Source organism: Camellia sinensis, chromosome 11, assembly GCF_055761805.1.
Source record: "Camellia sinensis isolate YWXY chromosome 11, ASM5576180v1, whole genome shotgun sequence".
In the NCBI taxonomy this organism is placed as follows: Eukaryota; Viridiplantae; Streptophyta; class Magnoliopsida; order Ericales; family Theaceae; genus Camellia; species Camellia sinensis.
Window position 1 is genome coordinate 174,645,772 of NC_138971.1, and position 25,068 is coordinate 174,670,839.

The 25,068-nt window shown below is 35.0% G+C and overlaps 5 protein-coding genes and 1 long non-coding RNA gene across 8 annotated transcripts; 5 read left to right on the forward strand and 1 right to left on the reverse strand.

Moving 5' to 3' along the window:
* Nucleotides 1–1,492: 1,492 nt before the first annotated feature.
* Nucleotides 1,493–3,358, forward strand: LOC145803017 (uncharacterized). The gene is made up of 3 exons (XR_014345006.1): nucleotides 1,493–1,791; nucleotides 2,956–3,105; nucleotides 3,193–3,358. It is a non-coding gene; the product is annotated as an uncharacterized LOC145803017 (long non-coding RNA).
* A 3,948-nt stretch (nucleotides 3,359–7,306) lies between these two features.
* Nucleotides 7,307–13,225, forward strand: LOC114313289 (protein SEH1-like). Of its 3 annotated transcripts, none has more exons than XM_082896181.1 (8): nucleotides 7,307–8,055; nucleotides 9,683–9,794; nucleotides 10,252–10,352; nucleotides 10,709–10,786; nucleotides 11,133–11,288; nucleotides 11,646–11,758; nucleotides 12,050–12,176; nucleotides 12,852–13,225. In XM_082896181.1, the coding sequence occupies exons 1-8, from the start codon at nucleotides 8,005–8,007 to the stop codon at nucleotides 12,981–12,983; spliced, it is 870 nt and encodes a 289-aa protein (XP_082752307.1). In that variant the 5' UTR covers nucleotides 7,307–8,004; the 3' UTR covers nucleotides 12,984–13,225. The 3 variants fall into 3 exon arrangements, 2 of the variants coding, with proteins under 2 accessions (XP_082752307.1, XP_082752306.1); XM_082896180.1 differs by having other exon boundaries at nucleotides 7,310–8,055; nucleotides 12,050–12,179; XR_014345007.1 differs by having other exon boundaries at nucleotides 7,327–8,055; nucleotides 12,050–12,737.
* Nucleotides 7,437–7,977, forward strand: LOC114313288 (agamous-like MADS-box protein AGL61). The gene is made up of 2 exons (XM_082895690.1): nucleotides 7,437–7,922; nucleotides 7,966–7,977. Exons 1-2 carry the CDS (start codon nucleotides 7,437–7,439, stop codon nucleotides 7,975–7,977), a joined length of 498 nt encoding a protein of 165 aa, XP_082751816.1.
* A 1,270-nt stretch (nucleotides 13,226–14,495) lies between the features above and the next one.
* LOC114313287 (agamous-like MADS-box protein AGL29) lies at nucleotides 14,496–15,447 on the forward strand. Its single transcript, XM_028259663.2, has one exon. It carries the CDS (start codon nucleotides 14,585–14,587, stop codon nucleotides 15,209–15,211), a length of 627 nt encoding a protein of 208 aa, XP_028115464.2. The 5' UTR covers nucleotides 14,496–14,584; the 3' UTR covers nucleotides 15,212–15,447.
* A 2,985-nt stretch (nucleotides 15,448–18,432) lies between these two features.
* LOC114313292 (1-acyl-sn-glycerol-3-phosphate acyltransferase) lies at nucleotides 18,433–20,301 on the forward strand. Its single transcript, XM_028259666.2, has 3 exons — nucleotides 18,433–18,900; nucleotides 19,830–19,847; nucleotides 19,953–20,301. Exons 1-3 carry the CDS (start codon nucleotides 18,540–18,542, stop codon nucleotides 20,141–20,143), a joined length of 570 nt encoding a protein of 189 aa, XP_028115467.2. The 5' UTR covers nucleotides 18,433–18,539; the 3' UTR covers nucleotides 20,144–20,301.
* LOC114313291 (putative WRKY transcription factor 53) lies at nucleotides 20,275–22,959 on the reverse strand. The gene is made up of 3 exons (XM_028259665.2): nucleotides 22,115–22,959; nucleotides 21,858–21,986; nucleotides 20,275–21,278 (listed from the first exon to the last, which is right to left on the reverse strand). Exons 1-3 carry the CDS (start codon nucleotides 22,432–22,434, stop codon nucleotides 20,636–20,638), a joined length of 1,092 nt encoding a protein of 363 aa, XP_028115466.2. The 5' UTR covers nucleotides 22,435–22,959; the 3' UTR covers nucleotides 20,275–20,635.
* Between the last annotated feature and the right edge of the window lie 2,109 nt (nucleotides 22,960–25,068).

Here is a 25,068-nt window from a genome sequence, read left to right on the forward strand (position 1 = left end):
GAAATTCTCTTCAAACCAGAGAAATTCTCTCCAAATCGGAGAAATTTGTCTCATTACGTGCAGAGAATTACTCTGGAATCAAATCAGGGAAAATTGAAATTTCTCTGAACAAAATTGTTAATTTTTGAAATTAGACTTTACAAATACAAAGCAATTCACTGTGCTCCATTTGGAATACATGTATATTCACCATTACAGTGATCTAGAAAGTGAGAGAGAGAGAGAGAGCTTTACATCAATAGCGTTTACTTACAAACCAGAGAAATTCTCTCTGATTTAATTTTTTGTGTTAATTTTCTCTATGTAATGGTCAGAGAAATTTGTTCATTTTCTCTAGCCAAATCACACCTTGTGATTTTCTCTGGTCAGACTACGTACTCATCTCTCATCTCTGTGTTAAATAACAATCAACAGCTAATATTGAAATCAATTTTCTTTTACAAACACATTCATATAATCAAATCCTTTACTTCTGTTAAACCAAAATCGATTAATAATAAGAACAATTCACAATTCATAAAACACAAATAAGTGATCAATTTACACAAATATAAAATTTCCATTTAAATCTGAATAGACAAAACATATTCAAACATGTCTCTATATACAATTTTGCATGCTAAAATGCAAAATTAAAACCTAAGGTAGCAAAAGTAATTACAGGAAGAATTGTGTGGCCTGGGTTACTTATGCAAAGGAAACCTAGATGATAACAACAGCAGCAATTAGGAACAAACCAACTTTATATCTCCAACTCGTCATGAATCCACCAAAGACCTAGAAATTAAATTTGCAAATTTAATCAAAACTAACAAAGATCTATGTTTTTCTCTTTGATATTTGAGTAAATTCACGATCTTTCACTTTTGTCACCGACACAAAAACCAAGAAAGAAAAAGATAACAAAAACTCAATTGATGCTAGAATAGTTGGTGGTTGAGCTGGGCTCTTGCTGCTGCTCTGACTAGAGAGAGAATGAGAGATTTAGAGGGAGAGAGAATGGAAGTAGGAAAGACCGACAAGTAAAGAAGCCATGATTGAAACCCTAGTTTCTACCGTCTCCATCAAACTCTAACCTGCCATTCCTTTCTCAATCTTCTTTATTGTTTTCTTCGATTTCTCCACTTTATTCGATGAACATCTTTGAAATCTCTAACCAGACCTATAATTCTTGAATTTGAAGACAAATATATATATATATATATATATAAATCGAGGAGAAAAAGGAGGTGAATCGTCAAACCGTTGGATCGAAAATGAATCAATGAGGCATTAGACAAATAATTAGACAAATTTCTATGTAAACGGTTGAGAAATTTTAAATATCATAAAATTATATTTTGAATTTATTTTATTACTAAAAATGAAAAAGGGATGTTCGATTAATTTTTTTTAAAATAAAACCAACGCAACGTCGGGCTGCCCCGAGTTCGGATCCTCTCCTTGAGGAGGGTCCTTGAGCTCCTGCGGGCAACGGCCACGATGACCCGTTTGTCATCCAACGGCTCATATTAAAAAAAAAAAAAAAAAAAAAAAAAAATCAAATTACAGTGTGTTTTATGCTTCCCGCCCAAACAAACAACAACACAGCATTCACTTTCAATCTTACACACCACTCTCACTCTCACTCTCACGCAGCAGTCGCCTCTGTCGAACCCATCCCTCATCCTCACCGGCGAACCCATCCTCACCGGCGAGCTCCATCCTCACCGACGGCAAACTCCACCACTCCAGCTCTACGCTTCGTGAACTCACCATCGGTTGAGCAAAGATCTCTTCTTCACGAACCAGGTTAGTCTTCGACACAAAGATCTTTTGTCTTCCGACATCTGAGATTGAGATTGGGATTTGGGTTTGGAATTGATATGGACAAGTTAGAGTGAAAGGGAATCCCTCATCTGCTCGTTCCATATTTTCAGAATTAGGGATTTTATAATTTCAAAATTAGGGCTTTTTAAAAAAATTAGGGATTTGGGTTTTGAAAAATTAGGAATTTTGGTTTTTGAAAAATTAGGGATTAGGGCTTTTAGAAAAATTAGGAATTTCAGAAGTAGGGATTTCAGAATTAGGAATTAGGGATTCGAATTTCTATTCGAACGGCTAAACATTTAGGGCTTTTAACGTCTGAATTTTTTTTCAATTTGAGGATGATTTGGTAATATTTTTTGGAGATGATGAGGGTAAAGATGAACCCACAGTTCTGATGTTATGTAATATGAATGTAACCAACCCACAGTGCTGAAATATGAATCTGATTCTTTGTTGTTGTTGAAAATTTAGTTGTTCTGAGTTTGAATTTAAAGGTCTTTCCTTGCAATTACTGTGTAGGACTAATGCGATTTGCTGTTTCTTTTGTGATGTAGAGAATTTTCTGACCCATACAATCTGATGGAGTATACTATATTTGCTTCCTTTTATTTTAGGATTTAGTTTCCCAACTTGATTGAATTTTATTAGGAGTCTAGATTATGATTTAGTTTCCTATTTTCATTAGGTTCTCTAGCCTATAAATATTTGGTATTTGCTTCCCGGGTTGCTAGATGGGTAACAACTGGGCATGGTTTCCTAATTGTTTGGTTGCCGGATTATGAAAGATTGACTGAAAAAAGATTATGGACAACCACCTTGTAAAATATTGTGGCAGGGAATTGGGGGCCAATTGGTGTAGAAAGGAGATAGACTTAATTTAGATATTATCAAAGTTGTCTTCTAGCATAAAATATTAACAAAGTTATCTTCTAGCATAAAATAAAAGGAAGCAAATATTAACAAAGTTGTCTTCTAGACAATTGCATCTGTTAATAACCATGTTTGCATTTGTTAACATCAGAACTAGTTTGCATCTGTAACAATGTCTTCAAGTTATTCCTATGGGACATATTATTAGAACCAACTTCCATTAGCACCAACTTCCATTAGCACCAACTCTCATTAGCCTTCTCCTCATGTATGCAGATTTAAAAAATGGCTTCTTCTTCTAACATTAGCGACATGAGATTGGTACCGAGGCTGTGCAATTGTGGAAGAACAGCTGCTATACATATTGTAAGAACCAACGAGAACGGAAATGAAGGGCGTTTGTACTTTGTTTGCCCATCGAAATATGTAAGTTGGTAATTCTAGCTATTTTTTTCCTTTATTACACACATTAATATTTGTCTTATTGAACTAATGTATTCGCATGCATTGCAGAGTAACCCTCCCACTCATCATTGCAATTACTTCAAGTTCGTGTCTGAAGATGATGAAGACGTTACATCCAGAATCCGTTCCAACAGTACAGCTGCTGCTGGTATAACAATAGAAGACTTGAACGATGTAAGGATGAGGCTTCATGACATGGAAAATGACTATGGTCGAAGGCTGCAAACGATGGAAAATAATATGAAAAAGATGGTGTACTTCAGTGTATTTTGTATCATTTTCTACTTTATGATGTAACTTTTTCACTTTATTGTATTTTTGGGGAACTTAATGGAAGTTTGTATGTTTTTGGATTTTATGTACTCCGACTTGTTATCTATTATCTGTTATGGAATGAATTTTGGGGAACATTAAACTTCTTATTTGTTATGGAATGAATGATGGAATTTTGGAATGTTGGAATGAATGATGAAATGTTATGTTATGTAACTATAATACATGATAACCAGCAGATTCTGTGATGATGAATGATGGAATGTTATGGAATGTTATGTTGCACAGGCTGATTCTGATGGAATTTTGGAATGTTATGTTCCATTGGACTGCTATGTTATGTTATGGAATGGAATGTAATGTAATGTTATCATGTTATGTTATGTTATGGAATGTTTTGTTATGGAATGTTATGTTGCATTGGACTGCCATGTTGCTGAGCATGTTGCTACAAAAACCAAACCTCAATCTAAAGGATGCTTTTATGGACTGTGATCATGAAAAGGATGCTACTGTCAAATTAATTGCAGATCCAGTTTCAACACCATGGCAGAAATGAACAAATATATAGGCTATTGATTGGAGAACTTTTGACAGGAATGCATGAAGATTAAGCTATGTCAAATGATATATAGGCTAAGAATGTGAGGAAGGAAAGTGATATTGAGTTAGTGGCAAAACCAAAGAAGGCCAAGTCAAATGATGGAGTACACTTAACCACCAATTTGATTGAAAATGCAGACAAAGTATCTCCTGAAGTTAATGAGCAAATAAAAGAAGTAACAGCTCTGAAAAGAAGTAACATTGATGAGGTTGGCAGATGCCTTGCCAATGCATCATCAAGTGGGTGTATATCAGTCAAGAAATGCCGGTTGGAAGAACAAGTTGGTGTACACCCATAGCTTGGTTGACTGATACGATTGCTGCTGTTAGAATTGGTGAATTGAGAAACAACAGAGGAAGAAGAACTCAGCGAAAACTGTCAGGTCCGTTAAATGGAAGCTGCAACCTTCATAAATCAATCAATCAATTTGTTGGGAAGGAGACTAATGGAACATCTCTTGGAAAATCAAACAAATCAAAGACCAATGCTGTGAGTCCTTCCATGGATCTAGGCGTGCAAAAGGAAAACAAAAAGGAGACAGAGTGATGCAGATACCATGTCAGCTGGTGAACATGCTGGAGGAAATGCCAGATTAGAAGTGTCACCAGGAGACAGATGCAAACCATCTGGTCCAGCATCGACTACTCCTGTTAATTGTACCACTCCTATAAATGCTGCATCACCTATTTGTATGGGTGCAGATTATCTCAAACAGTCATGCAGGAAGAATTTGTCAATATGAACATGAACACAGAACATGAACACAGAATTTGTCCATTTGATTTGTAACAACTTCAACACAGAACATGAACACAGAACCAGTTCAATAACATGTTCAATATGAACATGAACATGAACATCAACCAACCAACACATATTTTAAAAAAGGATATTAACAATAACAGAATCAGTTCACTTGGGTTTAACATTTAAATTAAAATCAACTATAACTGAACATCAACCAGTACAACTTTAACATCTAAATTAATACATTGGTCCTTAAAAATTGACACATTGGTACTTTAACATCACTTTGTAGCAACAGTTTGCTTCACAATTTAAGAGGCCATGTCTTCACGTTGCAGCCCAGTTTCAGCATCAGTTTGGTTCTGTTGATGGTTGTCCATAGCCTAAAAAAGAAAGACAATTTTTAAGCAACTATAAATACATGATATCACAGAATTTTCAGCCACTATAAACTATAAATACATCAAGAACGCACCTCAGTACACATTGGAGTAGTTGATTCTTGAGAATATCGAAACCCAATGTCATATCCACATGAACCTTGTAGTAGTGATTGGAATGTTGGTTGAGTTGGCAAATAATTTGGCACCACATACATCTCCCGCAAATTGTTCGCCTACAAGAATGTCATTCTCAGGTTCCATATCGATATCAAAATGCAACTGAAAACCCATATAAATAAAATCTTAAGTTAATGATAGTTGAGCTTCTTAATAAGTTTTTTGGGTTGTTTAGGTTGTAATGCTATGAAAATGAATTGAAATTGGTTTATAATTAACATTTATCTGGTTTATAGATAGGACCATATGTCATATAAGGAAAATTACTCCAATTAACGAAATTGAATTATTCATAACTGGCTTATCTGGTTTATTCATAAGGAATTATGTGGTTTATTTATCTGGTTTATTCATAAGGAATTATTCATAACGAATTAAGGAAATTTATCTGGTTTATCTAGTTTATAGATAGGACCATATGTCATATAAGGAAAATTACTGAATATAGATAGAAATAGCAGTTAATAACACAAGCATTTCAGTTATTCATAACTAGCAGTCTCATGGGTCAAAAATTATTCATGAGATTCAATATAACATATCTACACACCAGTTAATAATTACATGACCCATGAGACTGCCATGTCTACAAAAGGCCCATAACATTACCCTGTTCTATCCAATTTACAGTGTGCTCTATTAACTGGCAGTCTCATGGGTCAAAGACCAGTAGTTTTAAGGTTAAAGAAATAGCAGTTTATGTAAGGTAGAGGCACTTATCAAAAGGAGTATATGATACCTAATAATACACTAAACTAACTATTCCATATTCAAGTTTTGTTACCAATGGAGAAGAAAGCACTTATTAAAAGGAGTATATGATACCTAATGATACACTAAACTAACTATTCCATATTGAGAATAATATTCTCATTGAACAGATAAGAAAATAGTTAGTTCCCACTTACTCTATTATGACAATAATTATATCCTTAGGGAATTAATCACTCTAATATTGCTAAGTGGCATCATTTTACTAAATGTTAAACTAAACCAGCTTCCACACTATTTGGTTATTTTTACTTCAAACAAAAAACAAAAAAAAAAATCATAGAAAAGCTTAATTTGGATAACTATAACAGCCAAATTTTAGCCACCTTGGAACAGCAACAAACAGCAACTGAATTCAGTACATGTACATGATAATTTTGAATTCAGCAACAAACAGCCAAATTGTAAATCATATATTAGCTAAATTAAATTATAATCAAATGGACAACAATCCATTACAGTACAAAACTATAAATACAAATGGATAACAATACAAATGGATAACAATATAATTCACAACCCAGATGGTCGGATATTGTGGAAATAGAGATATTGTGGAAATAGAGGGTAGTGAAGAGGCCGTGCTTGATAAATTCCCAAGTGTCCCAGACAGCTTAATCGCTATTAGGGCTCGGAATTGGCTATCCAAATTACCCCAATATGATGTAGCTGTTACGAAAGGGTATCCTATTATTGATAAGGGAGGAGGCAGTGTAGGTGAATTGCAGAGGAGCCCTTTTCATCCAAGGCCCAACTCATTCTTAAAGCAAGGTCAAAAGGCAAGGCAAGGCAAAGAACAAGCAAACCATGACAATCTTTTGATTATTATGCACCCAATGATGCAGGCTAGTATATCAATATTGGGAAAGGGACAGCAAACACAGACAGAGAGAGAGAGCATAAGAAGAAGAACTCACCGGGGAGTGGGTCGCCGTCGGGGGTCGCCGTTGGCCGTGGGTTCGCCGGTGAGGGTGGGGGTGAGTGAGGAGAAGGGGGCTGCGTGGAAATGGAGGTCTGTGCTGGAATGGAATGGTGGGAACAGAGCTGTGCATATACCGTTTGGACGGGAAGTCGAAAACATTACATTTTCAATTTTTTTTTTTTTTTTTAATATGAGCCGTTGGATGACAAACGGGTCATCGTGGCCGTTGCCCGCAGGAGCTCAAGGACCCTCCTCAAGGAGAGGATCCGAACTCGGGCTGCCCCCACCGACTCCAATAATACCTTATAAAAGACCTGACGTTCTCCTAAAAAGTCCAATTCCTTAGATTCCCATTGTAGTAGGGTTTTGAATTTGGCGCAAACGAAAACGAAAACAAGAAGCGAATAAAGTAACAATGGGGCGTAGAAGAGTCGAAATCAAGAGAATCGAAGACAAAGCCAGAAGACAAACCACCTTCACAAAGCGCCGTGACGGCCTCTTCAAGAAGACCGGCGAGCTCTGCAACTTGTGCGGCACCGAAGCCGCCGTCATCACCTTCTCCAACGCCGGCAACACCTTCGCCTTCGGCAACCCCTCCGTCGACTCCGTCCTCGACCGTTACCTCTCCATGACCTCATCATCCTCCAGAGCCTCCGTGGACGGCGGCGAGGTGGCGGCGGCTGAACGAGTGAGAGAGAGGGAAGAGAGGCTTGCGGAGGCTCTGGCTAGGTTGGAGGTCGAGAAGAAGAGGGGAGAGGCGATCGATGAGGCTTTGAGTATGTTGAAATTGAATGAGGATGTCGTTGTTGGAGATTCGAAAGTTAGGGCTTCGGAGGAGATGGGGGAGATTCGGAGTGCGGTGGAGATGGCTCAATTGGAAGCGGAGAAGAAGCATGATGAGGTTGTTGATGAGATGTTGACGATGTTGAATGCGAAGGCTGAAGCTTCGAGATTGAAAGAAGTTGAACAGGAGGTTGGGATGGATGTGGATGAGGAGACGACTGAATTGCAAATCGGAAACAAAAGCCAAAGAGGTGATCGATGATTCTACTGTTCCTCATGGTTGTGAATTAGGGTTTTGGATTCTACTTAATCAGAATCCCCCTTTCTGGTTTCTTTAGCTGCATTGTGTACAGTAGGTAGTATAGAAATCTTGATTGAGAATGGATCCCTTTTTTTTTTTTGTTCTTGTTCTTGGCTGATTCTTATTTTCATGGAAAATACTAGAGTCTTGTTGTTCTTGTTTTGAGATGAATTTTCCAGTTTTGAAATCTACAAATCTCTGGTTCGAAGGGTGGAGACTGGAGAAGTGTCAAATTCTGGCTTGAAAGTCGGTGAGGATGATGATTTGGATGTTGAGCTCTCTAGCAGTCCTGTAGGCTGTAATGGAGAAAATTGACCATCTCTCATCCATCACCATTCATTATATCTCATTATATTCCTTATTCACCCAACACAAATTATACCTCATCATATTCCTTATTCACCCAAGGCAAATATAGTTAATATTTCACCAATCATACTACTATCATGAAAGCATCATATATGACTGTACTCCCGAATTCATAATCACATCTGCATTGTATTGTGATGGATGTGAATGTACAAAGGTCTGTAGAGCTTCTTGATCAAGCTGTAAGTTTGTCATAGTCATAGATTTTCTTGATCAAGTTTCAAATTAACCACTTTTTAATTGAATTGAATTGAATTGAGATGAAGTAATTTGATTTATTTTATAATCATGAACAGACATGAACGTGGCCATATCAAAAGAATGCCTAAACATATGGGTGGCCTAAACACATTCGTTTTATAATTGCTGAAAATTGCATAAAAAGAATAATTTTTGGGCAGCAAAGATAAAATTATTTAGTTTAATTATATTAATTTTGAAGGGGCCAAAACACAAAACTCTTTTATAAATATTCCAAATTACATGATAGAAATGTGATATTTCAAAAGTTTGAAGTGTTACTAAAAGTTGCTTCTAAAATTATGTGTATGTGGCAAGGAAAGTGGCTTAAGGGAAGACAAGTCTAGTCAGTGGTCTTTTTCCTTACACTATCTGTAGCAAGATGAAACTTGTGAAATGGTTATAGCAAGGGTTGTTATGTTGATGCTTGGAAATGATATGTGCCCATGGTTGTGATGGGTTGGTTATGAGAAATAACAGGTTGCGGTGATCAATGGATTTGGGTTTTAGTTGAGTTTTGTGAGAAGGGGCTGCATTTCATTATACTGTGCGAAGGCATTTATGGCAAAAATGTATTATGTGATTTTCCATTTAACAGTGGATTTATCTCTTCCTCATTGGTTGAGGTTGTAGCATCATTGTTCATTGAGTATGAAGTTAAATTTGCATGTATTGATTGCAGTTCTTGCCCTGATTATCTCATGTTTTTCCTGTATTCTCTCACACAATTATCATCTTTTTTGTCATTCATGGGTATAGATTATAACTACATTTTGGTAGTTGGATTTTTTAAACATGATGATGTGGCAGCAGAAGTTTCATTGAGATTCAAACTTCTCAAAGTTTCATATATGTTTCCTTTCTTCTCCTTTTTTTTTTTTTTTTTTTTTTTTTTTTTTTTTTTGTGGTCATCATTTTCTTGATTTTTTATTTATTTATATGCATTTTTGACATTGGGCTTCTCATAGGTTCATGAAGTGAGCATTGTGAAAGTTGTTTGGGTTCCTCCGGAATATGGGGATGGAGTTGCATGCATTTGTGCAGATGGAACTTTGTCATTGTGGGAGGAGGTTGCTGAAGGTATCCAATGAATTTTCTAATGCATTTTCTATGTTATTTACACACAGTATCATAGTCTAAAATTAGGCAGTGTTATACATCGGCCAATTCTTTTTGATTTGCATTTAATATGTTCTTCCTAGGAACAACTTTGTAGGTAACTCTTTGCTCTGGGTTTCATTTTGGTTTGTTCAGTGTTTGTTCTCTTTACTCTTTTCTCTGATAGATTTTTATATGCTTTTTTGTAATCTTTTCATTTTAAGCCAAAAACATCCATCTTTGTGGCTCATGGTTAAAAATACCACTACCTCATCATTCTGGATGAGTTTTCTGTTTAAAAATTCTGTTTGTGTACCATTTTCCTTTCTAATAATCATGAAAAATATTACTCAAGCTTAGCATGCTGGGGAGCCTCCCATTTTGTGACCTGTGAACAAAGCCTCACTGTTATTTTGAATATTGTTTTGTCATTCTATAGATACGAAACCCCTTCAATGGAAGCTGTGCAAAGACTTTGAGACAAGTTCAAATCAAGTGCTAGATATGCAATTTGGAGTCTCATTCACAAGTTTGAAGTTGGTAGGTATTGGCAATGGGTATCACCTAAGTTTTTCTTCATTTAATTTCTTAGAATTGCATATAGGGAATCAAGTTTGCCAGCCCGTTAATGAAAATATGGTAATTTTTGTATTAATTTGTAGTAAAAAGAGTTTCCAAGCCCCTTTTTGGCTCTAAATAGCTTTGGGGTTGTCAAGCTTCTATATGTTTCTATAATTTAAGTTGCTTTTTAAAAGGCACTAATTTTATCAAAGTTTTTATTTTACTATCCTTTTAGTTGTAGTGTTCTATGGCAACACAGTACGATAAGAAATTGTAAATTTTCATTTTGATGATGGCATATTTTGCTATGGTGTTTTGTTTGACTTCCTTTACAGGTTGCTGCATATTCAAATGGCCACGTGAAAGTGTATGAGCTCCTAGATCCATTGGAACTGAAGAATTGGCAACTTCAGGTGTTCTTTGTAATTCTACAATGTTACAACTTATATTACATGGACTCTTCAAAATAAATCAAATACTCGTGTGACGTGTTGGACACCCAACACTTGGACAAGGGTGTGAGATATTCTTATATATTTGTTAACCATCTCAGGCCACTAAATTCTAGTATTAAGTTGATGAACAGTGTTTACCAGGCATTGCCACCAAGCTGCTCTGTTTATGCTATAATATGTAATATATGTGATGAATGCACATACATAATATACATGTATAATGCTTATTGGTTTTCTTTGGTATTTTGACTTGTACATATTTTAATATATGTCCGAAACTAATATTTTGTAATTGTTTCTCTAGGCAGAGTTTCAGAATGTTATTGATTCAGTCTCCAAATTTGGAAAGGCTGCATGCTTGTCTGCATCTATCTCTTGGACTCCACAAAGAGGTGAAAGCCAGCAATTGAGCTTTGTTCTTGGCTTCAATTCGAATGTAATGCAACTCAATTCTGCCAAGGTATGTTAAATTCTGTATGTATTTATTCTTTGATTCTTTTTGCTAATATATATATATATATAAGAGAGAGAGAGAGAGAGAGAGAGAGAGAGAGAGAGAGAGAGAGAGAGAGAGGTGACGAAAAGACTTTTGATTGGTTTTGATGTATAGTGGAGTAAAGTTTTTTTTTTTTTTGCTTATAATGTTTTTAGGGGTGATATTTCCCTTACCAATAAGCAAATTTTCAGTCAGGGATAGTGTATTCTGCTTGTTTGAAGTTCTTCCTCCACTGCGAAGTCATCCCTGAAATGATTGGGATTTAAGTGGATGTCTGCCACAATGATATGTTTTAGTTAATGATGAGGCGTATCTCTGTAGGTTTGGGAATTTGATCAGGATCATCAAAGATGGCTTCCAGTTGCTGAGTTAGCTTTACCTGAGGACAAGGGTGACCCAGTTTATGTAGTTGCATGGGCACCAAATATTGGCAGGTAACATTTTATCTATCTTCTTATATAAATGCTTTTTATATGTATTACTCCTAAAAATCTGAATCTTCCAAGGTCAAAAGCTCTGTTAGTAAAGTTCCTTTGGCTGTGTTATCCCTTGGCACAGAAATTAGGTATCCTGCCTTTGGCATATAGTTTTCGGGGAAAGCTTTGCATCAGTATGCCGTCACCCTAATTATATTATTATTACTCCTGTTTTCTTATTTAAAGGAACCATTAAAGAATACTATTATTTTAATTGACTGTAAGACTGCATAAATAATTCTCCTTTAGGCCATACAAGGTAATTGCTGTTGCAACTCACAAGGGAATCACAATATGGCATCTTGGATTGAACCCTGGTCTTGATGGAAGGCTCTCGGTGGGGAAGGTTGCGTTGCTCTCTGGTCATGTAGGCGAGGTAGTTGTACCAATATCTATTTACATTGTTATGTAATTATGCTTTATTAATAGAAATAAAGATGATGGTTAGAGCTGTTAACTTACGAACACCTCACTCCGCCAATGGGCTTTTGGTGTGCGATGGAAATTTATTTTGGTAATGTTTGGGTCTTGGATTTGTGGGGAGGAAAAGAAAATGAAGGGAAAAGTGAAAATTTTAGCTTTAATTTCATTTACTTTCCTCATTCATTTTCGTTTCCCTCCAAAAATCCAAGTTCCAAGCCCAAGATGCGTGTTTTCTTTATATCATAATTTCATAATTTGGATAGCATATTTATGGAACATAATTGGTGTGGCAAATATATTGAAAAGATGCTGAGCCACTGCCAAATGAACTTTGAAATGTGTTATAATGCATGTAGATGTCATGCATTTGTGTCTGTTTGCCTGTTTGTCTGTCTGTGCTTCTATGCATATTCATACATTGATAAAGGACTCATTTAAAATTATTTTACTAGCAAGGAGTCCGATCTTAAATGCCATATGAAGCTTCATATGAGATGATGATTATGTTGCTACGGTATGTCAAGATGCCCACTGAAGTAGCTGGTTGCATCCTTGTCGATGTTCTCTCTCTCTCTCTCTCTCTCTCTCTCATGTAATGTAATGTAACATATCCTTGTTTTGTGATTAGGTTTGGCAGATGGAGTGGGACATGAGTGGAATGACACTAGCAACTACTGGAAGTGAAGGTGCCGTGAGGCTGTGGCAATCTAACTTAAATGGCATTTGGCACGAGCAGGCAGCTTTTGAACCCACCACCTAGTCCCTGTTATTCCGACTGAATGGTTGCTATTTCCTGTATTTATTTTGCCAGACTACATAGCTTCAAAAATTTTAAATTACCAGCTCTTACGTATAAAATTTCTTCCCAGTATACGCTTACTGGGTCTTTCTAGGCAGAGATGGAGTGGAATGTAGTCATTGTCATGGTCCTATGTTTATGTTGTATGCAAGGTTTCTGATGAATTAGTGAATTCTAAGGCTATAGTCATGGTTATTTTTTTATTTGATTTATTTTTGACCAATGGTAAGAACTTCAATTATGGGAAGCTGCAAACCCAACACAACCCCTATTCAGGGTCACAGTTCCAATGGGAAGGAGGGAATTTTGGGAGAAATGAAAACTCACATGTTTTGGATTTAATATTTAATTAGTACACGTGATCAATATAGTTTACTTGATACACATATTTTGTGGTGTGTAGGGCGTGTCGTGTAGAGTTGATCTAATGTGGCAAAGGTAATAAAAAAGGCTAGGTTCACATAAAAAGATATTAAATTTTAAATTTTAAGTTTCGTGAAATATAGTTTACTTGATACACATTTTGTGACTACGAGTATGAAGAGCTTATCGTATAGAGTTGACCCAATGTGGCAAGGGTAGTAAAAAACGGCTAGGTTCACATAAAAAAATATTAAATTTTAATTTTTAAGTTTTGTGAAATAACTTTTAAATTTATTTGCATAAGTTAAAGTATTTCAACTAATTTTGCAAAAATAAAAGAACAATAATACCATATATATGATGATATTGACTAACAATATTAAACATAAAATTAGTTTCCTATAATGATGTACTCTTATCAATTATTATGCAGTAAGATATCCACAAATTGATTTATGAGCATCTTATTTGGACCGAAGCAAGACACAGTCCTATTTATCTTATATCTTTGACTTTGATAATGACTCGATTCAAGGAAAATTTATTAATTGGTCAAGTCATTACATGATTATATTTTTGATCAATCACAAATTATTGTGCGTTCTCATATTTTTAAATCACTCAATATAAAATTATGATGTTCACCTCCCTCACCAATCATAATGCATGTGAAATACCACATGACGTTGCCACTTAACTAATCAATAATTTTTCCATTTTAAGATAAACAATTATGGCCAAACACAATATTACTATAAATAGAGAGGATTTACTCCGATTCATATGGATTCTAATAATTTAAATCGTTAATTTTATAAAATTTTATGTATATATATATATATATATAAATCGAAGAGGAAAAGGAGGTGAACCGTCAAACCGTTGGATCGAAAATGAATCAATGAGGCATTAGACAAATAATTGGACAAATTTCTATGTGAAATATAGATATACGGTTGAGAGATCTTAAATATCATAAAATAATATTATGAATTTATCCTATTACTAAAAATGAATGAGGGAGGTTAGATTAATTTTTTCTAAAATAAAACCAACGCAACTTCGGGGTGCCCCCACTGACTCCAATAATACCTATAAAAGGACCTGATGTTCTCCTAAAAAGTCCAATTCCTTAGATTCCCATTGTAGTAGGGTTTGAATTTGGCGCAAACGAAAACGAAGAAGCGAATAAAGTAACAATGGGGCGTAGAAGAGTCGAAATCAAGAGAATCGAAGACAAAGCCAGAAGACAAACCACCTTCACAAAGCGCCGTGATGGCCTCTTCAAGAAGACCGGCGAGCTCTGCAACTTGTGCGGCACCGAAGCCGCCGTCATCACCTTCTCCAACGCCGGCAATACCTTCGCCTTCGGCAACCCCTCCGTCAACTCCGTCCTCGACCGTTACCTCTCCATGACCTCATCATCCTCCAGAGCCTCCGTGGACGGCGGCGAGGTGGCGGCGGCTGAACGAGTGAGAGAGAGGGAAGGGAGGCTTGCGGAGGCTCTGGCTAGGTTGGAGGTCGAGAAGAAGAGGGGAGAGGCGATCGATGAGGCTTTGAGTATATTGAAATTGAATGAGGATGTCGTTGGAGATTCGAAAGTTAGGGCTTCGGAGGAGATAGGGGAGATTCGGAGTGCGGTGGAGATGGCTCAATTGGAAGCGGAGAAGAAGCATGATGAGGTTGTTGATGAGATGTTGGCGATGTTGAATGCAAAGGCTGAAGCTTCGAGATTGAAAGAAATTGAACAGGAGGTTGGGATGGATGTGGATGAGGAGACGACTGAATTGCAAATCGGAAACAAAAGCCAAAGAGGCGATCGATGATTCTACTGTTCCTCATGGTTGTGAATTAGGTTTTTGGATTCTACTTAATCAGAATCCCCCTTTCTGGTTTCTTTAGCTGCATTGTGTACAGCAGGTAGTATAGAAATCTTGATTGAGAATGGATCCCTTTTTTTTTTTCTTTTTTTTTTGTTCTTGTTCTTGGCTGATTCTTATTTTCATGGAAAATACTAGAGTCTTGTTGTTCTTGTTTTGAGATGAATTTTCCAGTTTTGAAATCTACAAATCTCTGGCTCGAAGGGTGGAGACTGGAGAAGTTTCAAATTCTGGTTTGAAAGTCGGTGAGGATGATGATTTGGATGTTGAGCTCTCTAGCAGTCCTGTAGGCTGTAATGGAGAAAATTGACCATTCTCTCTCATCCATCACCATTCATTATACCTCATTATATTCCTTATTCACCCTACACAAATTATACCTCATCATATTCCTTATTCACCCAACGCAAATATAGTTAATATTTCACCAATCATACTACTATCATGAAAGCATCATATGACTGTACTCTCGAATTCATAATCACATCTGCATTGTATTGTGATGGATGTGAATGTACAAAGGTCTGTAGAGCTTCTTGATCAAGCTGTAAGTTTGTCATAGTCATAGATATTCTTGATCAAGTTTCAAATTAACCACTTTTTAATTGAATTGAATTGAGATGAAGTAATTTGATTTATTTTATAATCATGAACAGACATGAACGTGGCCATATCAAAAAAATGCCTAAACATATGGGTGGCCTTAATACTCTATTTGATTCGCTGAAATGGGATGGAATATAATAGGATGGTTATTCCTTAAGCACTCTTATAGAATTTTCATTCCATCGTAACGGTGAATGACGATTGCATTTTTATTGTATTTTTCTTTATTTTTTTAATTAACCAAAAATAAGAATGAATATCTTGATGGAATGATCATTTCATTCCACTCAATTTCAGTGAACCAAACACTGCCTTATTTGATTGGGTAGATTATAGCATAAGATTGAGGTTATTAATCTATGAAACTCATATTCTATTGTTTGGTTGCAATTTTATTATTCGGATTGGATTCCAATAGTCATTCTATTTAACAAAATTAACGAATTTTTTAATCCTACAACTAATAACACAAAACATACATATAATTGAGGTTATATATTTTCATATTTATTACAAAACAAACATGAACAAGAAAAAATTATGTCCATCACTAATCCCACTAGATAACCAATCTTATACTAATATCATGAATTATTAATCAACTCATTATTTATCCTACTAGTCAAACATACCTTAAGGGTGAGTTTGTTTGGACGGACTGGATAAGGGGAGATTGTAATCTATTGAACTATTAGTCCTGGGATACATTGTCCCGGGACTATTTGGTTGGACTAAATTTGTATCCTATGTTTGTTTAGTCATGAAATTAGAAGTCTGGATTGGACTATTTTTAGTTATCTAATATTTGTTTGGGATATTATAGAGAAGGATAAATATTCAAATGACTATTTTATCTTTTTCAATTATTTACTAAGTAATAGCAATATTAAACGTAGCTTTAATATTTTAATTATTTTTAGCTAGATTAAATAAAAATTTTTTTTATTTTATTTTTTGCACAATATTTTAATTATTTTAATTTATTATTTTCAATTAAATTAAATTTATAATTTATAATTTATATTTTTTATTTAATATATAATTTTAAATTAACGACAATAAAAAATAAATTTATTTAATATATAAATTAAATTTTCAACAACACTAAAAAAATTTAATTTATAAGGCCATAATTTATAATTTATTATTTTTTAAAAAATTTAATTTATAATTTATATTTTTTATTTAATATATAATTTTAAATTAACAATACTAAAAAAATAATTTAATTTAATATGTAAATTTAATTTTTTAACAATACTAAAAAAATTTAATTTATAATGCCATAATTTATAATTTATTATTTTTAATTAAATTAAATTTATAATTTATAATTTATAATTAAAAATTTTTATTTAATATATAATTTTAAATTAACAACATTAAAAAAATAATTCATAAATGTTCAAAAGACTATTTTATCATTTTCTAATTGTTTGCTAACTAATAACATGGATGGTAAAATGGATATTTCACAAAATAATCCCATGGGATACTAATCCCATGGTTTCTATCCCAACCCCCCATGGGATAGGATAGTCTCATATTTGTGGGACTAATTGTCCGGGAGGACTATTAGTCCGGAGCAAAAAAAATGAAACAAACAATAGATTATTAGTCCGGTGGAACTAATAGTTCAATCCCACCCTCTAATTCTTCCAAACAAACACACCCTAAAAGAACTACAGTCCCAAAGGTCATCATTACGTGGTGATTGGCCACTCAACCATGTAATGGTAAGTTACGAACACATATATAAATAAATATTTGAACTCACACTCTTGACACAAACATAACATTGGATACAATTCTTCCAAACCTGAAAAGCTTAACATATTAATCTTATATGTTGTCACCCGAATGATCGACTCTAAACAGAGTTAATTCTGGAACCTTGGCTATAAAACCCAAGATATTTCCACTCAAAAAAACCCCTCGGGTTAACAGGTTCATATCATCAACATCAAGCTTTAGTATTGCAAGAAGGTCCTGCAGCAAGGCAAAATGGCAGGCCGAAAACCTCTCAATTAGGGCCAGGGGGTGGGCAGGTTCGAATATGATAACAAACCCAACCCACGAAAAGTGTGTTGATTACTCTACCAAAGACAAAAATCCAAACAAAAAAAAGTATGGTTCAGCTTGTTTCAAGTTGAGATCAAGACTAGATCCGTTTAGTTCGATTCATGGAGTCCCTTTTTTGGGTCCGTTTTGATAATCCGAACCGTTAATGTGTAGAAATCATTGAGTACTACATATCTATAAAAAATCACGTTGATCGGATATCAATAGATATGTGATTAAATCAGTTTTGTATAAAAAAAAATGTACGGTGAAAAAATTAACGGTTGATCAAAAACTATTTTGTTTACATAGTTATTGATATCCGATTAACGTGATTTTTTACAGACATATAGTACTCGACGAGTTCTACACATTGAACGGTTCGGATTATCAAAACTGAATCCGTGGTGGGTCTCTACGGACCCAACAGCACGGTCCAGTCCGATCTTGGACTGGACCAAAGCCACTGCCAAAAAGTATATATATCAAGCGGTCTAAATCATCTCATCTGAAAACTTTGAATTTGATAAGGGAAAACAATGTCCATGTACAGCCATTACTGCATGTTCGTATAATTGTGGAGGAGAGAGAAAGAGGCTGCTGCTCAATGGTGATTAACTGTTTCCAACCTCTTTGGAAGAACCCAACCTTTCTGGGCTTCTCTTCTTCTCCTTCACCTTCTTCTTTTCTTCACAATGTTCAGACAAAGCATTGCAGAGAAACCACAAACTTCAAGTGTTGGAGAGAGAGAAGGTATTGTGGGAAGAGAGGGGGGATAGTCTGTGGGGGGTTCTTGCCTGTTGACCCATGGGCACCCAACATTGATTCACAGAGCATAGCTTCACAGCTCTTTGCTTTCTCTCTCTTCCCTTACATTGGTTTCTTGTACTTCATCACCAAATCCAAGTCTGCTCCAAAGCTCACTCTCTTTGGATTCTACTTCTTGCTTGCCTTTGTTGGCGCTACCAGTGAGTTTCTTTCAATTCATCTCTCAACTTTGCTTTTCTTCTGTTGAATCGAAATTTGGCTCCTGTTTATTTCTAGGGTTTGTGGGACTATTGGATGAGAACATGAAGAAAATCATATAAATGATTTGTTTTCTTGGAAAATCTCACTTTATTGTTTGATTTCTTTGGTTTATATTTATTGTTTTGGTGGAAATTTCTGAAAAAGGCATAAATTTTTGTTGGAGAATTTAGCCAATAACCCATTTGGCTTGATGAGAAAATTGTGGAAAAGAGACATACAAAGAGAAAATATGTTGAATCTTACGTTTTATTTGTTGTGGAAATACTTTTTAATTTTGGAAACTGCAATCTATCTTTCGAAGCATAAATTGGAGAAGTTCTACATTAAATTACTGAATCAGATACATCAGTGTTCTGTTCTTATGCATTGAGAGCTCAATGAAATTCTGGATGAAAATCTTCATCAATGACTTGATTGTTTGCTTCTAGGATTTGTTGAAGGAAAGTAGCAGGAAAATGGAGGAGGAAAGCTTCTTTTTTTTTTTTTCCTTCCATTTTTCTTTACTGAGAAAAACAAATCAGTAGAATTTTCTCAAAAAAATCTTTTATTTTTGTTTGGAGCATATTGGGATAATTAAGCTCTGTTGCTTCTCATTATCCTATAAAATAAAAATAAAAATAAAAAATTGTAATTTGGAGTTAGGTCTGTTAATTTCAGATCAGTAATTATCAGTTTCTACATTGTTGGAGGCAGATCTAAATTTCTAGCCCTAGGATTGCTCTTCCTTTCTCTCTGGTGGCAGTCAGCATTATTAGTTAGATAAAAATAAATAAATTTCTCCAATACCCTATTTTATATTTCTCTTAACCTATTTGTTTCAACTCTGTTGATTCCATTCATGTTTTGCTGCTTCGCTGCTGTTGAGCAGTCCCAGCTGGAATATACGGTAACTTCTCATCACCAAGCAAGATTTGCTTAATTTTTCTAAAATAAATTTGTTATTAATTTCTAACTTGAAACTATATTCTCAAACACTCTGCCTTTGGGACAGCAAAGGTGCGTTATGGGACATCATTATCTAATGTGGACTGGTTGCACGGTGGGGCGGAGTCGCTGCTAACTATCACCAACTTATTCATTGTGATGGGTCTAAGGGAAGCTCTTAGGAAAACCCGGGATGCAAAACCAACCACCTCTAGCATGGTTTCAACTGTCGAAGAAGATAAGAATTCTTCCATATAGGCTTGACATCCCTTTTGGGATTTTTTATTTTGTGGTCTTGATGGTCTTTCATCTTTGTCATATGATACCTTATTTACTGCTAAGAATTCCCAATTGATTATTGATGTACTATTTTGTTGAAGAAGTTGAACTTGTTTATGGAACATGAGATTTTATTATGTTTGCAATTGACATTCCTAGGAAGAACAAAAATACAACAATCTGAAAACTAAGACATGACTCTGAAATTTGTTTATTATTTCAGAATCAATTTCTAATTCTAGGCCAGGATTTATAAACTTATTTACTAATACGTACAAGCGAGCCTTTCTTTCTCATTTTATGGTAGCAAGGATCAGCAACTGGATTTTAAATATTGGCCAATAAGAAACGTATCAATGTTGAGATTTTGTTCTTTTGATACCGATATCCGGTTGATACTACCTAATACAAGACCTTATTGCTGATATTGATACCTATCCCAATACAATTATTTAGTATTATGAGTGGGAACTAATTGAAAAATCCAGGATTGTCAAATGGGAAATGTGAATCTTGAACAGCCGGATCAATTGAGAAATCCAGGTCCACAATCGGAGAATTGGTAGCTGAAGTGTTGCAGGAGATTATGTCGGTGAGATCGGATTCTGAATGGACCATTCCAAACCCATTCATCATCTGGCATGGAGGCACTGGGAAGTAGCTCGTTTCAGACGTTGCCGGAGGCACAAACGATGGTGAACAACAACTCTCCAGGATGCTATCACGGACGAGTGTTGAAAATGCAAAACTCGCATTGTTTTTGCCATTGTTCCATACGAGTGACGATGTCGAAGGAAACTCGAAATGAGAAGCCATGTCCTTGTTGTCCGAGTCATCAGTATCTACTCTGGAGCTTGTTCTGAAGTTGAAAAACATGTTTTGGGATTGCTGTTGCTGCTGGCAATTGTTGGGATTGTTTTTTGGTTTTGATTCTCTTTTGTCTAGTGATGATGATGATGGGGGTGGTGGTAGTGGAGCTGTGTGGGGGGTTTCGTTGCAACTGTGTCTCCCTCTGTAGATGATTTCGAAGATGGTGGGATCGTCGTCCGATCGTTGGACTTGCTTTGTAGCCCAGCAGTTTTGAAGGCTGCGGTATGTGCATCTGTAGTAGCTTCTGTAAAACACAAACAAACAAAATCATGGAATTAGATTTGCTTTTGTTTTTCTCATAATGAAAGTGCTTCCATTTTAGACTCAGTCCATCTCAGCCAATTTTGGATACCAAAAAGTGCCTTTATTTCTCAGTTTTTGAGCCCAAAAAACAGGATGGAATAAAGATAGTGGTTTAATTATGGGGGAATTGCAAATTAGCTGAAAATAATTGCAAAAAAATAGTCATCAAAATGATAATTAAAAAAAATGGGACAGACAATAATGTAAAACCCTATGACAGGTGACATGGAATCTTCTATTCCCAAATATATTAATTCTGTTATCCTAATACAATTTAAATTATTAAATTATGTTTTGAGATTTACGTGCTTCGAAAGTTTTAAATAATTGAATGATTGAGTGCATTAAGATAAGGAACAAATAAGTTTTAAAAAAAAAGAATCATTAGATTAGACAAGTCAAGATTGCGTCTTCAAAATTCTTGTCCTCCATCCACTTTCAACCGCTATGAGAATTTTATGAAAATTTTAAAACATGATCGAAATGACTTTAAAATTAGGATAAGAGAGAGAATAGTCACCTGGGATATTTGGCGCCAAGAATGTCTTTCTGTCCATATTTTCTCCAACTGTAACCATCCTCCGTGGGACCTTCAAACCCATTCTCAGAGCAAACCCTCACTTGTCCTGTCCATGTGGGCAACACCTTTCTGCAACACCAATTCAAAAAACATGTATTTAGAAAAACATTAGCTAAGAAAACACTTTCCCAAATCAAATTCACCACCAAAAAAAAAAAAAAAAAAAAAAACCACTTTTGTTAGGATTCGAAATTCACCTCTTCTTGGAAACATCATTCTGGTCCTGCTGATCTTTAAAACCCCGGTCGAATTCCTCGCTCTGAGGACTCCCGTCGCCTGAAATTGAAGACTCTGGCAAATTGGTGATGGGTGCCGATAACTGAGGATGTCCAATTGATCCACTCCACTTGAGAATCATAAAGGCCTTCTCGTATGAAGATAGTATCCTCTGTAGTAAAATTTCTCGACTTTCGGCAGAGGAAGTTGAATTCAAGTGAGCTCTTAGTTGCTTGGCTAGCTCCATCCCGTGAGCCAGCTCATTGATCAGTGTTTGTTCCCAATTCAAACCATTCTCCATTTTGTATGCAAATTTTGATCAACTTGAGGTTGGTGATTGTTGGGGGGGAAAAAAATCAGGGAGAGAGAGAGAGAGAGAGAGAGAGAGAGAGGAGTAGAACCCCTCACACTTGTGATCAGAGCTCAAAGAAAGACATTGAATGCCGGTATGGTCATAAGAAAGGGCATATGAAACGGGAATGTAGAGAAAAAAAAAGCTTTGACATGTGCTAGTCGACGTGCAGTTTATAACTGCTTCTTATAATTTTTTTATTTTAAGAATCCGTGGGAAAGTGTTTGATACAATTTTTGAGGCAAACTGATGATTGGAGAAATGTGGGAATGACACTTTCGTATCTGCTTTCTGATTATTAGTTTTCAGAGCAGAGTCAAAAACACATACCAGTAAGCATTCCAATTTGCAGAAAATGAGGAATCAGAATTGGATGGATTGAGGAATTCAGATGGAAAACTGGGTGGTGTTTGGATATGGGTTAGAGGAGCAGAGTTCGGTATGGAGAGGAGGGAGTGAGGGTTGAGGAAGCAGAGAGTGAAAGATTTGAATTTAAAGAAAGGGTGTGTTTGGGGAGTTTGACCGAGAAAACGAGTTTTTCCCCATAGACCGGTCTTTGGTCATATGGAAATTGGAAAATATTGTGGATGTACAAACGCTGACCCATTCAAAAGCCCTTAAAAAGGGTGGAGAGTTAATGTTAAGTCATTGGGAAGATTCTTAAATGAAAAATCAGTAATGGAATTTATTGAAAATGGAAATCAATCATGCTCACTTTTGAAAAAACACGCACAAAAGAAAAAATGCAAAATGATCATTTCCAAAATCTACAAATCCGAATCATTTATAGTGGCGTTTTGAAAAGTTGGTAAAAAGTTAACTTTTTTGACTTTGTGGATAAAAAACATGAGTAGTGATGTGGTTCAAAATTGATAAAAAGCTAAAAGTTGAGCTTCCCAAAAGACCCCATAATTAATTCTTATTACTTTTTTTTATTTTATTTTTTAGGTGTTTGAGCTGACTCGTGTGCACATTGACTAATCTCAAAATTTTGAAGTTTTAACAACTTAGCAAATCTCTAATAGTCTTTTGAGGTATTAATTAGTTATTTTTATTAATGGATGAGACATTCATTTATTAGGCGTGATAGTGGGTTCAAATTATACCATTGCAAGTGCAACTTCTTTTGTCATATACTTTATATTCTCTTGGTACTAATTGTTAAAAGAATAGTAAATTACATTATTAGTCCTTTGAGTTTGGGCAAAATTTTAACTTTACTTCTTGTAATTTCAATTAAATCAAATTAATTGCTACACTTTTAATTTTATTTCAATAAGGTCCCTCCTTTGTCAATTGTCGTTAAAAATTAAAAGGAAAAACAAGAAGTACAAAGATAGGGGAGCTAAGTAAAATTTGTAAAAAATTATGAAGTTCACCGGCATAATTTATTCATTTTGCAAAATTGCATAGATGTTTCTATATGTGACCTTTTTTCATTTTTTGCAAAATTGCATGACTGATTGCCTTTATTAAGAGAATGTTGGTTTTATTCAAATTTTATTTTGATAATATTATATTAACTTGATAATAATCCAAACAGGTCTCCGTATCCCACACATATGCAGGGAGTGATAGAAGGTCCATATGCTGACCCATTCAAAACCCGCAAATGGGTCTCTCTCTCTCATTTGTCCTTTTATTTTATTGCATTAATAATTGAACTTAAGAAATGAAAAAGAAGAAAGTCAAAGGTTGGAGTTTTTAAGGATGTGATCATTATACTAAAGAATCATCAGACCTAAATCCGCGTTGCTTGCTTTGCCTAATGAATGTTGTTGGGTGGAGATTCTGATGATCTTCATTTCATTTAAAACATGGTCATACCATCTCACCCAAATTTAAAACTAATAATTTATTGTTATTATTTTTTGGGCATAAATTATAAATACACTATTGATATATATTTAAAATATGAATTATCTTTATAATTTTAGAAATCACATCTCGCCTTTTTAAGTTTTTAATCGCATAAAAAATGTCGTCTTTTATTAATAAATCGTTAAGTTAATTAATAATTTTTAATATCATAAATATATTTCAATTAATAATTCAGATAATTTTATTATTATATAGGAGAGTAATTATAAATTTCATTCTGTTCGTAGGGGTTTTGTAATTTTCAAAATTATAGGAGATAATTCATATTTTGAACAAATCTCAGCGGGTGTATTTATAATTTATCCTTAGCTGAAACTATAATCATTAATTCATTTTACCCCCAAACATTCAACAAAATTAATATTTTTTTACTGGCCTCGTTTGGGAACAGGTTTTTTTAGTAACTTTTTGACTTTTTGGCTAAAATGTGATGTAAAAAAAACTAGTATGTTTGAATGATTTTTTGACTTTTTATGAAAAGATGTGCAAAAAGTACAGAGAAAAGGGAATCTTTGACTTTTTGATATGAGTTGTTGGCTGTAGACACCCAACTTTTGACCGACCTTAAGACTCAGACGTCACCAATTGAGTGCTCGGTGATGATGTATATTGTGCTCGTTCTGAGGTTTCAGAATCTCGGCTGCGAGTCTTGCCTCCGGACTTCGGGGCTCTTTTGTGCTTTGCCTCGGTTTGTGAACCAGG